Here is a 16,462-nt window from a genome sequence, read left to right as displayed (position 1 = left end):
TGCCAACTAAAACGTAATACTTCTATAATGACTTTGTGACTTGTACCATAAATTAATATTATTACGCTCTTATTAATAAAAACTCTTACACAAACGTTTAACTGCCTTACACAGTGAATAGCTCGTTTATAAGTCGTGTGTAAATTCCTGACTAATAATCACTATATACGTCGTGTATAAAAATGCAACTGTTATAGAACTACATTATCGTTTCGTCATTATTTTATTACGAAAGGTAACAGAATAACTGAGATTCTTTATTGTATCAGATAGTGTGCCGCGCTAAGTATCGATAGTGTAACTGGGCCTGAACGATTACCGCGCTATATTTTGATCAAAGAGTACAGCTACAGTAATATTATTCTATTTGTGCTCTTTGATTTGTTCTGCGGTTACAAGGCAACATCATCATAAAAACGGCAATCGATACGAACAGCTGTTTAGAGAGGCGACTATTTTTTTCTCTGTATACAACACTTATAGGGGTTTCGTGTATATAACTACAGAAAAGCAATTTCCATGTATAGTTACACACTGCGTATACATCCTTTGCTTATACATCACTGCTGTCATAGTAACTCATTTTTCATAGACCATGATATCAAACTACCCTTCATTACAAATTGTATATGTTATTTCTTTATTAATTGCTTTATAATGCTGTACAAAAATAGTAATATAAAACACGATTATCATGTTATTAAGTTGTTGCATTCGTCAAAATAAGAAAACTCGCTTCGCTCGTTTCCTAAACATTGACCCATGCAGTGAAGTATAACCACAGTCTAGTATATACAGTCACGAAGCTCTATATGTAGTAAATATGCACCCATAGATAGTTGCTAACCACTAGGATCGCTAATATCGCCTCATTACAGACAATGCGAAATAGTACCGGCACAGTCTATTGTTCCTAGCACCCACACAACTCAAGCTTCGTGACTGTATATAGTAGACTGTGGTATAATATTATAAACCAGTTTTGTAGTATACTGTTACCATATTGAGGAAAAGTCTCAATACAATTTGAATTTTTATTGTCTCCAGAGAAGACAGTGTAAATTGGCGAGATAACAAAATGGAAAACTTTTACTAAGAAAACACCATCTCGAATAGATGAGGAATCATCGTTTCAAATTAATCATAAAACATGCGAGACACAAATAAATAATTCACATTTGATGACTTAGCGAAAGATGTTTGGTTTTCTTTCACATTGACACAGTTTGCAGAACACATCTGGTGTGTGTGTAAGCCACATTTATCTCAGAGGGTCTTTCCCCTTGGGAGAACTGTTTGAATCATGGCCTTCTGTAGAGGCAGTAAGACTCGTGCTTAGTCATTGGTGCCACTTGACATATTTATCTTCTGTATTGCACAACACAAATGCATTTTTGGTGTCGCTTGGTTTAAGATAATTGGTAGTTTAGTTGCTATGGTGATTGGTTGATAATGAATGGACTTCCATAGCCTTGTAATATAGTAAAATATTTTATAAATAAAGCATGTATTCTGTACGAAATTGATATTGCTCATTTCCTTCCAAGTTTTGTATAAATTGCAGAATTATTGGACATTTATAATACAGTAATAATATGGTGGCAGGTTTTAATATAAATATTTTGCGATTTTCCTGTGTTTCTTGTACATTGAAGTTAAAAATACAAATAATAACTATCGTTTGTCACAAAACAGAATCGAATATACAATGTTCTCGTTATTTACCGGGGTTAGGTTCCTAGGAAACCATGGGAGTATATGAAAAGTGGAATTAGGTTTCTGAAAGATTCTGTTCGCCACGAACGTTTGTTACGCAACTCCAATAAACTCATGTAATGTATTTTATCGTAAATAATATTTTAGAGAGTTTTTTTCACTCCACCCGTCCAAAATACGTTAATGCTTTATTTTCTTTGGTAGTGACGTATTGCGTATGGTAAAATCGCAGTCTACTATACAGTATACAGTCGCGAAGCTCAATACTTAGTAAATATGCAAACATTAGATAGTTGCTCACCACTAGAATCGCTAATATCGCCTCATTACAGGCAATGCAAAATAGTACCGTCACAGTCTTCGTGACTGTATATAGTAGACTGTAGTAAAATTGAGTTTTCACAATAACGTGTGACGTTCGGTAAATTTGTTTCTCGCACTCATTTCTTTTTTTCGCTCATTTGTTTATTGTTATTGTTGTCATTGGATATTTCTCCTGAAGGCCCGCTCCCATTTAGCGGAATCGAATCGAATCGAAACGAAAAGTCTGCTGCCGCTCACATCTAGTCATACAAAAGAGGACAATTCTGCACAATATTTATTAATTTTTCTTCGTTCATATTAAATTCTGTTTTTTTTTTTTGTATACGTACTATTTCAGGAATAACTTTCAATAGTAAACAAATGAAGCCGCCAAGAATGAATGTGGTTCTTTTGTTTTTCACGAAGGCTTCACGAGCACTTACAATCATACCCGAAACAAGAAATTCTGTTTCGGCAGTGGAATAAACATTCCAGCTCCTGATTTCTGTTCTGTTCGATTCGATTCGACGCGACGCGACACATTCCTTTCGATTCAATTTGATTCATTTTCTCTAAGTGGAAGCGTGCCTTTAGAGAATGGAAGAAATTCTACAAATTGTGGTCCGATCTAATTCTAAGAAAATGCGAGGTTTACATAGCGCGCGGATAGTACCTAGTACTTTATCCAAGCCGTAGTTATAACATTCGTTAGTCAATTTATGAAACAATACAGTATTATCATGACAATCAATCTTGCAGCGTAAATATTAAATAAATTGCACATATGTTCATATTATCTTATTCAAATGTGTTGGTATTGTAAATATCTTGCAATTAAATACAAATTTAGCAAATATTTAGTTCAGGGCTGTATTTACACATAGACCGACATGAGCCATACCTTGAGGCGGCCGATTGTTACATTTATTTCTCATGCACTCTGGTCAATCTACACTTTCATGCAAGTAGTAATCAATGAATTACAGTTAAGTAAAACGCCTTGATAAAATGGAAGGTAAACATATCTCTGTGAAACAAATTTCCATATTCGCTTACGCTTTTCTTTTTACAAAACATGTTTAAATAATTGCTTTCCATAATTTTCTGTACCGTATCCGTGTGGTCTAAGGCCTCATGTCTTAGATTAGCTGTATGGAAACGTGTCCTCATGGGAAAAGGGAATTCTGTAATGAAAATTCGGGCAGTGTATGGGCCCTGTCCCCATCCAGCATCGTGATGAAATTGGTGAGCTAACATACGTTACCCACGTAATTGTTGGATGATTGTTAACCTCTGCTGATTATGTCGGCTGATGACCTTGGACCATCAGAACTTTCGCGCCACGTATTCAGTGTTTAATACTGTATGTAGATTTGCAGCATTTAATGCATGGCCCAATCCATTGAAAATAAATGTAAAATATGGCCCTGAACCAGTGCACGTATTCTGAAATATTTTAAAATAATTTGTGTGTAGTATATAATCTCAGATTTATATTATGTAAATCATGTGTGTGTAATGAAAATTATAATATAACTCATAGAATACCACCTGGAAGCATATCTTTAGTATCCCACTGTAAATAAAGTATTTTTATTGACAGAGACTTTTTCAGAGAAAGGAAGAATCATATTCTGTGTACAGACAAAATTTTGAATTAGTAGAACAATTAACGGGTTGTCAATAAAACACTGAAATTTTATTGATGTTGTTGAACCACCTGGGATGTTTGTTGCTGTGTACATGTATGTTAGAAACTATTTCCTATTACCAAACCGTAATACGTTTGAAAATTTCCTTAAAACAGCTAACTCCTAAATTCCAAATCTCAATGAACCCGTAACATCGTGATTGGAAATGTATAGAATATCATTTTTACAGGGACAGTGTGAAATGTAGTATTAAAATATTCAAAATTTAGAATTATCTTCGTATTCTGATGTAATTGTAAATAAATAACAGCTCTTAAAAAAATCATTCCTTCACAGAATTCCAAGTTCATGAATTAAACATAAAATTTTACCATACAGTAGGATCTCACTTCATACGCATTGAGTTTTATGTATGTGGAATTTAAATAAAAATAAATTCTTTTCATACACGCTGTCACAGAAAGAAGATTCAATTAAGAGAGAAAGCTTAACTGTATTTCGAATGTTGATAATGGTGTGAATATCTGTTCCAGAAATGTGTAATTTATTATTGCTAGTATGTTATTTAATATTCACTAGAAATTGTAGATCTTGAGTAAATTACACTTTAATAATTATCTTCAAGAGACTAAACTTTTGTAACAAAGAATGTCATCGTACAATCGTAAATATACACCATGTTTCAAAATAATTGTAACACGTTCGTATGAATATTATTAAGTACAAAGAATTAACACCCTACACGTCATTTGATAGTCAAACTCTCATAGTTTCAAGTTTTAGGTTTCGGAAAACGTATTATTACTGTTCCCATGGGAGACATTGGTGAACCTGGCAACTGCATAACATAAGTCTTTTTGGTTCCGGAGCTTGGGAAAACTAATTCAGTAACAATTGACTATCTGTCACATTGTTGGATTAGACATGCTACCGCCGCTGATCTGGCATTTCTCTCTCGGCCTCCCTGGTCACCAGACTTGACACTAACTTTTATCTTTGGGGGTAAATGAAGGTAGCAATTTATGTGCTACCGCTACCCAAAGATCTTGAAGAAGTAAGATATCGGATCACTGCTGCGATTGCATCTGTAAACAAAGATAGATTGAAGAAAGTGTGGCAAGAATTTGTCGTGTTTGATATATGCCGTGTGACAGGAGTTCTCACATTGAGTGTTCATAACGTGCCAATGAAAACTTCGAGAGTTTCTTAAATTATGTGCACTAAGTTAAAGGAGTTATATATTTCTGGAACGGGTGTAGTCTTTCAGCTTAGGAATTGGTAGAGAGTTAGAAAGTAAGGCTTTTGTGGCCATAAAATGTTATGTTCAAACTACGAAATAGCTGAACAAATTATTTCATAATATTATCATTGTTTATCAATACATTACATTTTTGGATTTTCTGCCAAGCATGAATTTAATATTTGAGTCCAGGATTCAGATAATTAAATGTGTGCTTTGTAATATGATAAATTCTCTAAGCCTGTCGAGACTGCAACAGACACTAAAGATGAGTTGAAGAAATTGCCGCCTGAGCAAGGCGGAGTACATTTACACTTGTGCAGCGCCTTGCATAAACGACAACCTGCGAAACGACCTTGTCAGTGAAGTGGTCGCGATAGCAAGGCGTATAGAAATTTGGAAACTTTCTGTCATCTCGCATTCAAAGAAAGATTGAATTTGAATTGAATTGATAATACTTAAGTTCCTTATAATTGATTTATTTAAAGTAGCTAAGAATTCTTTTTTAGGGTACTGCACATTTAATACCACACTTTCAATGTCCTTGCTTAATACCTATCTAGAATGGATAATGTTAAAAATAAAATTAAAATTTCAGAATTTTATTTTTTTGATTCAAAACTTGACTTAATCTACATAAATATTTCTTGTGGTTCAGTCAAATATCGACTATCATTGATCTTGGATAATGTTAAGAGTACTCGCGCATTGATATTACTAACTCAAAACATGGCAACGAATTGTTACTTAGAAGATGAGTTTTTAATTTAACAGTTTGTCAGCACGTAATGACTCCAACGTTTCCGAACTACGTTCAGGTTCCATCACTAGAATAATATATGGGGTTATTCATAAGTTCATGAAACATTTTAAAGTTTAATAACAAATAAAGTACGCAACATATCATAGTAATTGACATGCCGATAGAGAAACTCTTCAAGTTTTTTTTTAATAATAAAAGCCCGCTCTTAGTTGCCATGCCACTGCTAGGTGGCAGTAGTTATCAATAATGGCAAAATGACGTTTACTAAACGTGAGCAATCGTTTTGTGTGTTGGAATATGCAAGGACCTCGTCAAAGACTTGAAGTAGACGGTTTCGCTGACTTGCTCATCTTTAGCGACAAAGCAACTTTTCATCTCTCCTGAAAAGTAAATCGGCACAATGTGCGCATATGTGGAACTGAAATCTCCCGCGCAGTCACAGAGCATGTGCGAGACTCACCTAAGGTGAATGTCTTCTGTGTACCTCGAAAGAGAAGGTGTATGGGCCATTTTTCATTGTAGAGCCCACCGTCACTGGACTGATTTACTTGGACATGTTACAAAACTGGCTGATTCATCAGCTGAATGAAGACAGCAATGATTACATCTCTCAGGAAGTTGGATCTCCCTGTCACTATCACAACAACGTGCGAGAGTATCTTAATCAAAATTTTCCACAGAGATTAATCAGACGCACAGGAGAAGATGACGAGTTAATGAAGTGACCACCACGATCACCGGGTTTAACTCCGTGTGAATTTTTCTTGTGGGGGTTTGTGAAGGATATTGTCTATGTGCGTCCGCTCACCGCTGATCTCCAGGAACTTCGCCATCGCATTACAGCTGCCGTGGCTCTGGTCAACCGTGACATGCTGGAGCGTGTATGGAGCGAGATGGATTACCGCATAGATGTCTGCCGTATTAGCATAGGTGAACACATTGAGCATCTGTGAGGTATGTAACAAAACTTTGGGAGTAAAGTAATTTGTTATTCGTTGTGTAGTTTTGTAGTCATGAGTTTTTAAAATGTTTCACGGACTTATGAATAGCCCTATATTACCGGGTAATATCATTCTGGGAGTTTATTCGGTTGCGGTACTATTTTATCCTGACGTAAATAGTTCTGAAACGTTGGATATATTAATTCCAAATATCCTGTGTAATACCAAATTTCACTTGTAAACAACACAGTCACTATGGAAGTATGAATTCTAAAAAAATGTGTACCTATTTTCACATCGTCGATATGAACCAATAAATCATTGAACAAGGACTCTTAACAATATCTTGGACCCATAAGATACGTTGATTCTACTATTCTGCAGACTTAATTACAATATCGGTTAAATAATGAACATTCCACAATTATTTTTGTAATTTGTAACTCCTACATTTTCGTCCTAGGTTTGCTGCACAGTATAAGAACGTCGGAAATAGGGCCGCCCACAAACATTTGTCAGGGTCCCCCTCGCCAATATTTCAGTGAATGTTAAATTTCTGTAATTTAAACACATTATTAAGGACATTTTATTACATTCTCTCTAAAGAGAAGGAATTAACCCTTCAATACTTCAATACTAGCCTACTTCTCAAAATTTGTTAAACAAACATAATTATTATTCGATGAAAGAGTAATGGAACGGAGAAAAATTCTCTCCGGCGCCGGGATTTGAACCCGGGTTTTCAGCTCTACGTGCTGACGCTTTAGCCACACCGGATTCCACCCCGGCGTCGGACAGAATCGTCTCGGTTTTAAGTTCCAACTCTTGGGTTCCCTATAGTGGCCGCCCTCTGCACTACGTCATAGATATCTATGAACCTAGGACCGAAGTCCACACATATGCTGAGGTGCACTCGTAATGAGTGACTAGTTGGCCGGGATCCGACGGAATAAGCGCCGTCTTAAATCACGAAGTGATTTACGCATATCACATATATTATTTTAATGTACGGAAGTACATATGATATTTCCATGCAGATATTCTGCGTCATCATACGATGAAAGAGTAATGGAACGTAGAAAAATTCTTTCTCTCCGGCGCCGGGATTTGAACCCGGGTTTTCAGCTCTACGTGGAAATATCATATGTACTTCGGTACATTAAAATAATATATAGAATTATTATTTCAATGATATGTGATTTATCAGAATTCCTATTTAATGTAAAAAAATTAGTGAATGTTTTATGCCCTCTCCCTAAAAAAATCTAGAAATTGGGCCGGGCCTCCTCCCTAGTGCCTGGTCCCTGCTCCTCTATGGATGGCCCTGTCGAAAGTGTGGTACCAAACATGCACTACTAGCATGTTTTTTAGTTACATGAACTCTTCAAAATTGATTTCATTGGAATTTATACTTGCATTGACATCTCTCTTTCCTGCTTAGTTTGTAGTAGGTTTCTTCAGTTTCCTGATCCTGCTGTGTTGCGAGGGAGCTACTGCAGCTTTCCGTGCTTCATTGGTTCCAATTCATGCCACGTTTGGAATAACCACCTTCATGCTCGCTGTCGCCACCTGTCTTACAGGACTTACAGAGAAAGCATTGTTCGAAATCGGGTATGTAGCTAAAATCCTATCGTCTTGCTTTTAGTGCTGTTAGTTTTGGCTTTGTAGTCAAGCCTTTTAGTTTAGCATTGTTTTTGGTAGATTTTTATAAGATTCATTGTCATAAATTTTAAAGGTACCTGATAATATACAGGTTGGGCAGTAAGTAATGTCATTAATTTCAGGGAATTATTCTTTGAGATATTTCAAACGAAAACGCTTAATACAATTTTTCTAGTTTTTACTTCCTTTTCGAGAAAATAATTGTTTTATATGAAACATTTCATAGCGTGTTTTGGGAAAGCCATTGATTTAATTCCCAATATGCTCAGTCAATATAAGACAGCATTGTATTATGATAATTAATTATTGAAAGAATTTTAATTTTGTCCTCTAAAAGGGGAAATTTGACCCTAACAGATATAAGTTTTTGTTCTGAAAAATAATTTGAAAACGGTGCATTTGTTCGGATCAAATTTCTGCACACTTAAAGGACAAAACTAACATTCTTTTACTCTTTTATTATCATAATACATTGCTCTCAAAAATTGACTGAGCATATTGGAAATTAAATCAATGACTTTCCCAAAACATGTAATGAAATGTTTCACTTGAAACAGTTTTTACCTCGAAAAGGAAGCAAAAATGAGTAAAATTGTATTAGGCTTTTTTTGTTTGAAATATCTCAAAGAATAACCCCCTGAAATTAATGTCATTAATTACTTACGGTTCACTCCTTATAGATAATATAATCGATTTATTTATAGATAATATGTAGATTTTAACATATTAATGACGTATGTTTTATTACGCGGTGTTCCGCTGCTGCCAAAGCCGGCCCGGCGGGAAATGACGCGTTTCTGCTGGGCAGAAGTTTGGGTGCATTCATTGTATCATTGTTGATCCCCCAATAAGAGATCAAATTCTGTGACTGCAAGGTCTAATTCACATAAAAAGTAAAACCGGCGGGAAATGACGCGTTTCTGCTGGGCAGAAAGTTGGGTGCATTCATTGTGTCTTTGTTGATCCCTCAATAAGAGATCAAATTCTGTGACTGCAAGGTATAATTCACATAAAAAGTAAAACAAAAATATAGTGTTAATGTGAAACATTTACTCAAGATTGCGACCATTCACAATTTGTTCATGTAACTATACAGAGTGTCTCTAAATTAGACCGACAAGTAGAATATGTATAAAACATTATGTAAAGTTGTATTTGCTGTACTGAGTGTGCCCCATAGTAACAGTGTGAGATAGTCAAATAGAATTTTATTCAGGGTTACGTTAAGCACATCAACACTGGAATCGCTTCTGATCCAGAAAATCAAGCTGACATCACAAGAAGTATGTTTAAAAAAGAAATTTGTAGAAAAGCAGCTGTCAGATGCAAAACATGCGACGAAGAATATATTACCGCAGAGGGACTGACGGATAACGTGTGATTATATATGAAATAGTTCAGATCTGACTTCTTCAAGGGAGTCAGGTGAATAAGATGAGATTACGGTTTACTAATAACCGCTCATAACCTGTTTCAGAAATTGACAACTCTTCACTCTGAGTGCTCAGATTTTGTTATTTATTTACTTATTTTTTTATTTATTTATTTATTTATTTATTTATTTATTTATTTATTTATTTATTTATTTATTATTTATTTATTTACTCATTTATTTACTTATTTACTTACTTATTTATTTATTCATTTATTTATCTATCTATCTATCTATCTGTCTATCTATCTATCTATTCATCTATTTATCCAATTATCCATCTATCTATCTATCTATCTATATCTATCTGTCTGTCTGTCTGTCTATCTATCTATCTATCTGTCTATCTATTCATCTATTTATCCAATTATCCATCTATCTATCTGTCTATCTATCTGTCTATCTATCTATCTATCTATCTATCTATCTATCTATCTATCTATCTATCTATCTATCTATCTATCTATCTATCTATCTATCTATATCTATCTATGTCTATCTGTCTATCTGTCTATCTATCTATCTATCTATCTATCTATCTATCTATCTATCTATCTATCTATCTATCTATCTATCTATCTATCTATCTATCTATCTACCTACCTAAATAACTACCTACCTACCTATCTATCTATTTATCTATTAATTTTTTTAGTTATTTATCTATCTATCTATCTATCTATCTATCTATCTATCTATCTATCTATCTATCTATCTATCTATCTATCTATCTATCTATCTATCTATCTATCTATCTATCTATCTATCTATTTATTTATTTATTTATTTGAGATTGTTATATTTTTGTTTAACTTCACATTTTGAACATCCAATATATACTGTAACCTAAGGCGTAATTCTGCAAGCAGAAAGGTCGCGGGTTCGATTCCCGATGGGGCCATGGATTAATCTAGCGTTTCTGGTTGCACTATGGCACTGGGGTTCGATTCAGGCTCTCAAAAGAAATGAGTGCTACGGGTTATTTCCTTGATGGTAAAGGTGGCAAGCATTTAGAACTGAAATCCTTACTGCTACTAATGCCTATTGTCTGCAAAGGTGGGAGCCTTAACCTTTTGCCACCTGTGGTCTCCACGGCCTGTAATGGGGCTAGCTTTGCTCTTTTTTAATACAGTACTACAGAATTTGAACTTGTACTCAAGGATCAGCTAATGTACTGTGAATTCATTCAGCTCTACTCAGCAGAGTGCAACTGAATCTGGAAGCTGTGGCACACCCCGTGAAAATGCTTCATATATCTTTAAGTGTTGCTCTTATTCAGTGGCGACTTGTTGAGTTCAGTAATGAAGAGGCTTAATTAGGAAAAATCAATATGTTGTATAAATACATTGGAATTTTAGAATGACAAACCATGATAAATCGGGTTTCTCTTACTTATTTCAAATGGTACTTCATTCAGGAAAAGTCTTAAATTACTTCCATGGAGGGCAGTGCCTCAGTACTCCCCTGTGGCAGCCGCCACTGCACCTATTGTTTGTCTCGGTTTTTACTAACTACCGGTACTTTAATATGAGGGATCCATACCCTTACCTTATCCCATTTTAATATTATTTATTGCTTACATCTACATAATAAGATTTACCGGTAATTATTTTGTTTCATGTTCTTGGAAATGCTTAATTTTTTGTTTGTGCAGTGTTCTTTAATAAGTATATAATTAGTTAATCCTAAGTAATTAGCCCTAAATACTCGAATTTCTAATGGGTATTTCACATACTGTGACCTACAGTAAGTTTAGTTAAATATTTACAACTATTGCCTTCCTCTATCATCTTCCTCTTGATATTTATCATAACATTAACACTTCATTACTTAATCATGAAAATAATTAGGCCTAATATTACATTTACAATTCGTGTTTTTATTACGTTCAGTGTTTTAGTTTGTTGTTTTATTACTGTTTATAGTAAAGAAGATTTTAATTTGTTGTTGAATTTATAATTACCGGTACAACGATTTTAAGTTTGTTGAAATTGTACTTTACTTTATTTTTATATCTACTGAGTCTGAAAATATAATTTTTTGCTCTAATTAAATTGCATTTCAAAGATAAGATAGATATAATATGTTTCAAAGCAAGTAGGCTTAATTGTCTCCAAAACCAATTTACAGTAAATTAGCAACTACTTCTCCTAAGTATTGATTTAAAACAATATCTTTTAAAGCCAAAATTGCGTATTGAAAATAGTTTTAAAATGAAAATGTTGATATTCTCGTAGTAATTGTAGTAGTAGTAATAATAATAATAATAATAATAATAATAATAATAATAATAATAATAATAATAATAATAATAATTCATCTTTTTATTATGTCAACTTTTAGTTTATTCTATTACTGCTAATAGTAAGGGAGATTTTATTTTGTCTTTGATGCGTTTATGTTAGCTGTCATTTTAAGTATGTTAAAATATTATTTTATTTTTGTGTCTATTTAATTTAACTTTAAATTTATGTTTGAAATTTTTAATTTAATTTTTGTTTCATTTAATTTGAATTTCAAAGATAAGACAATTATCAGATGATAAGGTAAGAAATAATTCTTTAAACCATTTAATAGTTAATTAGCGACTATTTCTGGTAATTATTAGTATAAAACCAATATATTGCCAATATAGAATTGTCTATTGAAAATATCGTTTTAAATTTTTCGGATACAGTATAAATTTATATAATATAATTCATTTGTTTTGATTTTATTATTTTATTGTTCATATTAATGTGCTAACCTACAGCGATTAGCTAATAATAAGGAAGCACATTAGATACAAAAATAATAAAAAATGATAGAGATGAACAATAATAATGGTAATTTACAAGTACCAGTACTCAAGAACTAATTCTGTAAGTTAAGTGGATCGAATTCATTGCTGTGCTAGTTGGCAGTTTTAATGCTTCTGGAGACAGGTGAAAGAGATAATAATAATAATAATAATAATAATAATAATAATAATAATAATAATAATAATAATAATCTGTTCGCTCATGTCACTCTTTCCATCTATTTCAGCCCCTTCCTCTCTATTTGCACTCTCTCCATACAACTAACTACACTACTACACTTTGTTCCCATATTTATGATTGTCATATTATCAAAACTATGTAGCCTACTTTTTACGTGGACCTTTCGAAGGAGAGAAATAAGTACTAATAATAAACACTGTTTCTTTTTAATAATAAATAAAATATATAAGAACATTTCTCTTGGTAGAAAAAATCATTCTTCAGTACATCCTGTAATAATTGCTGAATCGGTATATTACATATTCCGAGAAAATAAACACATTGCAATTAAGGACTTACTTCTAGAATAAATTTTGAACTAAAGCACGTAAGCAAGTAATGGTTCTTTAAATCACTTTATAGTAAATCAGAAATTACTTATGATAACATTCAGTTAATGATAATAGTATTTTGTCGAGATAAATTTATCTAATCAATAACTTGAATGGTTTTCGCCAAATATAATATAACTACCGGTATACTATTATAATTTATTTCATTTATTTTCAGTATTAAAACAATTTACAATTAAACTTTAAAAAACGAATAGTTATTTATGCAACTTGTATGTTAAATGCAACTTTCTTTCACGAATGGGAAGATTCTTAGCACGAGCCATAGAGGAGAACTGAATTCACACGGATGGATAAAAGTTCACGCCACATATAAGTTGCATAGTACATAATTTTATTTATTATCATAACAAAATGACACATTTTCTAGGAGAAATAAAAATTTATTTTACTTTCTTGATAAAAAAGGTCCTAGCTTGCGGTGTCCAAAGAGAACAATCTCTAGTAGGTTATAGTAGGTCATGGTTCGATTTTCAACATGAATAGTAATAGCATTGTTTCTGTGGTGACAAATGATGTGATATAATAGAATAGAGCAGGCCATGAATTGAGGAGCTTATTTTCCAAACGACCCTTGTCCAGTCCTATAACTTAGTGGGAAATCACGAAAAACGTTTTTAGGTCTAAAATTTCTTACCAGCTAGGCAAGAGACATTATGAAACCAAAGAGGTTGGGTGCATTTATGTAGAATCAAATGAGAGCATGAGACTCTTCGATTCCAAAGCTGAACTAATATTTTGTCGCAGATTCTGCTGTTAACAAGAGTCAGTTTGATTCCAATAGTCACTTTTAACACAAGATTTTTGTGGTTTGAAGGGCGTTCTAAGCCAAATTATGACAGTTTTATAGACTTATAATTGAAGAATACATGGACACAAGAAGCTTATTTTCGTCCTTACAGGACATTTCGTCCAACAAGCTTCGTCCATAGCGGTTATCGTCCAATAAGACATTTCGTCCAACAAGCTTCGTCCATGGCGCATATCATCCAATGAGACATTTCTAGTTGCTTAGTAACGGTATTATTCCATTTATTCCACTTTGTTGAATGTGGTGCCCAGAGTGCTAATTAAGATTTCTGATGAGGGAGGGAAGATAGAATCCTAGATAGAGGATACCATACATAATTATCCCCATTCGATACAACTCAACGCTTGGTCGCACTGAGTTGTTTGTCTTGCATCTTGATAATAATAATAATAATAATAATAATAATAATAATAATAATAATAATAATAATAATAATAATAATAATGTCCATGAGCAGGCTTAAGATAAGATGTGTAATTCCTAAATTATTGATTGTTGTCAGCTTGCCGGTATTTTCTTTGCTTACTTTTAATTTATAAAGTACATAATACTCGTATTAGAACAATTATATTTTGTGAGGGGGATAGAAGTTATCCCAGGCAGGAATGTTAATATGAATTTATGAGGGGGGATAACTTTCCACCAGGGAGAGAAATCTCCCCCCATCCCCCCCGTTAATTCGCATCCTGATGGTGCCTAGTAATGTTACGCTTTCATTTATTATATATTTTCTAAGTATCATTTCATTTTAACACTTTGGGAAATGGCAGAAATTATCTACACGAGTAAAGAAAAGTCTATGCTTCTGTTACATTCATTTTGTTACCACTTCCACTCGATGAAACATAATGCCACTAGACGCTACTGGAGATGCGAACAAAGAGTACTATGTAATGCCCGTTGTACTAGTCCCGTCGCTTTTATTTCCGGCAGCCAATCACGTTTCAGATCGGCTACATTTAAACGTGTGCGTCTTGTGATTCGCTGATGATGACGTCATGCATTTCCTAAGGCTCGATAAATACTTAATATAACCACCCGCCAATTTGGCTCTTTCGTTGGCGTTCGCAGAAAGCACACGAGGACGTTATTTGCCGCTCAATTATTGCTGAATTACAGTGCGTTTGATTTATTATCATAGGAGCTACGACATGATAATGTTTAACGGTGTGGCAAATAGATTCCTCGTCTGATAACTCGGCAACGAAAGAACAAAAATGGCGAACGATACAACCTACCTAGACTTTAAAAAGCCTTCACTTCCTAACACGTAAGTAAAGAGGAGGAGTCACGCCGGGAATAACAGCGTCGCGACATTTTTTTTATACAACGGTTGATTTGGAAAATATAACGGTAATAAAAGAGACCACATACAGGCGCGTTCACCTCGTAATAAGAAGTATGCATTCAAAATCAAGAACGCATTGAAGAAATGGTACGCAATTACCAAGATTACAAAGAACACGATCGTGTGAAGGACTACCTGAGAAGGAGTTGGTTACAGCGTGGTTATTAATCCAGCTGAACATGACCCTGAATCAGAACTTGAACATAAGTCATATTTTGTCAACATTTTTATTATATTACATTATTTATTTATTATATTATATTACGTAATAAATTGGCCATCAATATAATAAAGTGCGGACAAAGTAAGTCTGGACGAAATGTACCATTGGATGAAAAACGTTGGACGAAATATCCTCTAACCCATTTTCGTTAGCAGGTGGACAAGAGACGTTTTGAAAGTGAGCTTCTCAATTGCTTTATTTCACGGTCCGTAGAAAAGTCCTACTTTTCATACACAAAACTGTTTAGAAAAAAAAAGTCTTGCTTTTTGTTATGGTTGTAAATAAAATACATTAAGGTACTTAAAGTTTAATTAAAATCAAGTTAGTCACGTCAGAGTGTTTCACTCGTATAAAAATATTTCTCAGTAAACAAACCTTAATTTCTTGTATTTCTCGCATATACTGTACCTATTAAAATAAACCTAAAACAATGTGTTTTGTAGCTTTCCGATTTACACACATTGCCACCCACACTCAGATCGCCCTGTCCTGCTTTCACCATAACAAATTAAATTCAGTCCTGCTATATTAATATTGTTATGCCTCATTGCACTCTTTAACAAGCTCTCAGACTATAAAGAAATTTCATGTGCTTATGTCGTTGCTTCCACTTGCAGCAAAAATTATAAGAATTTGCCAGAAGAAGCAATTATAGTGAATGCTCTCGCCATGGTTCTAACGGCAGGAGCCATTGTCGTGGCCTACATTGTTATGAAAGATGACTTCAAATATAGAGGACATATCCTCATCACCGCCCAAGGAGATTAGTGTGAACTGTAGTGACGTTAACTGTATTGGATCAATTGTAAATGTATTTTTGTTTTCTTTTCATTTGACATTTACTGAAAATGAATGAGAGATTTATTTTTGTAATCAGTGTTTTTTTCTGACCAAAATAATAAATATTATATTTCCATTTGTCCCTCTACATGGTTTTATTTTATTTCTGAGCTGAGTTTATGTTCTGTTGCAATTATCTTCCGCAGTTGATTACTGAA

At 33.7% G+C, this 16,462-nt stretch overlaps 1 protein-coding gene across 5 annotated transcripts in view; it reads left to right on the top strand.

Moving 5' to 3' along the window:
• The window catches only part of nemy (no extended memory), a 560,333-nt gene that overhangs the window by 530,470 nt on the left and 13,401 nt on the right, over nt 1-16,462 (top strand). For 4 of the 5 annotated variants that reach the window (XM_069819574.1, XM_069819557.1, XM_069819581.1 and 1 more), the window contains 2 exons: nt 8,057-8,226; nt 16,082-16,392. In XM_069819574.1, coding sequence (XP_069675675.1) covers nt 8,057-8,226; nt 16,082-16,232 — 321 coding nt within the window. In that variant the 3' untranslated portion in view covers nt 16,233-16,392. Of the gene's footprint in view, nt 1-8,056; nt 8,227-16,081; nt 16,393-16,462 lie in introns of those variants that run through there. The other variant, XM_069819565.1, reaches the window with a different exon arrangement.

This window comes from Periplaneta americana, chromosome 1 (genome assembly GCF_040183065.1).
Source record: "Periplaneta americana isolate PAMFEO1 chromosome 1, P.americana_PAMFEO1_priV1, whole genome shotgun sequence".
NCBI lineage: Eukaryota > Metazoa > Arthropoda > Insecta > Blattodea > Blattidae > Periplaneta > Periplaneta americana.
This window is presented reverse-complemented; position numbering and strand designations above follow the sequence as displayed.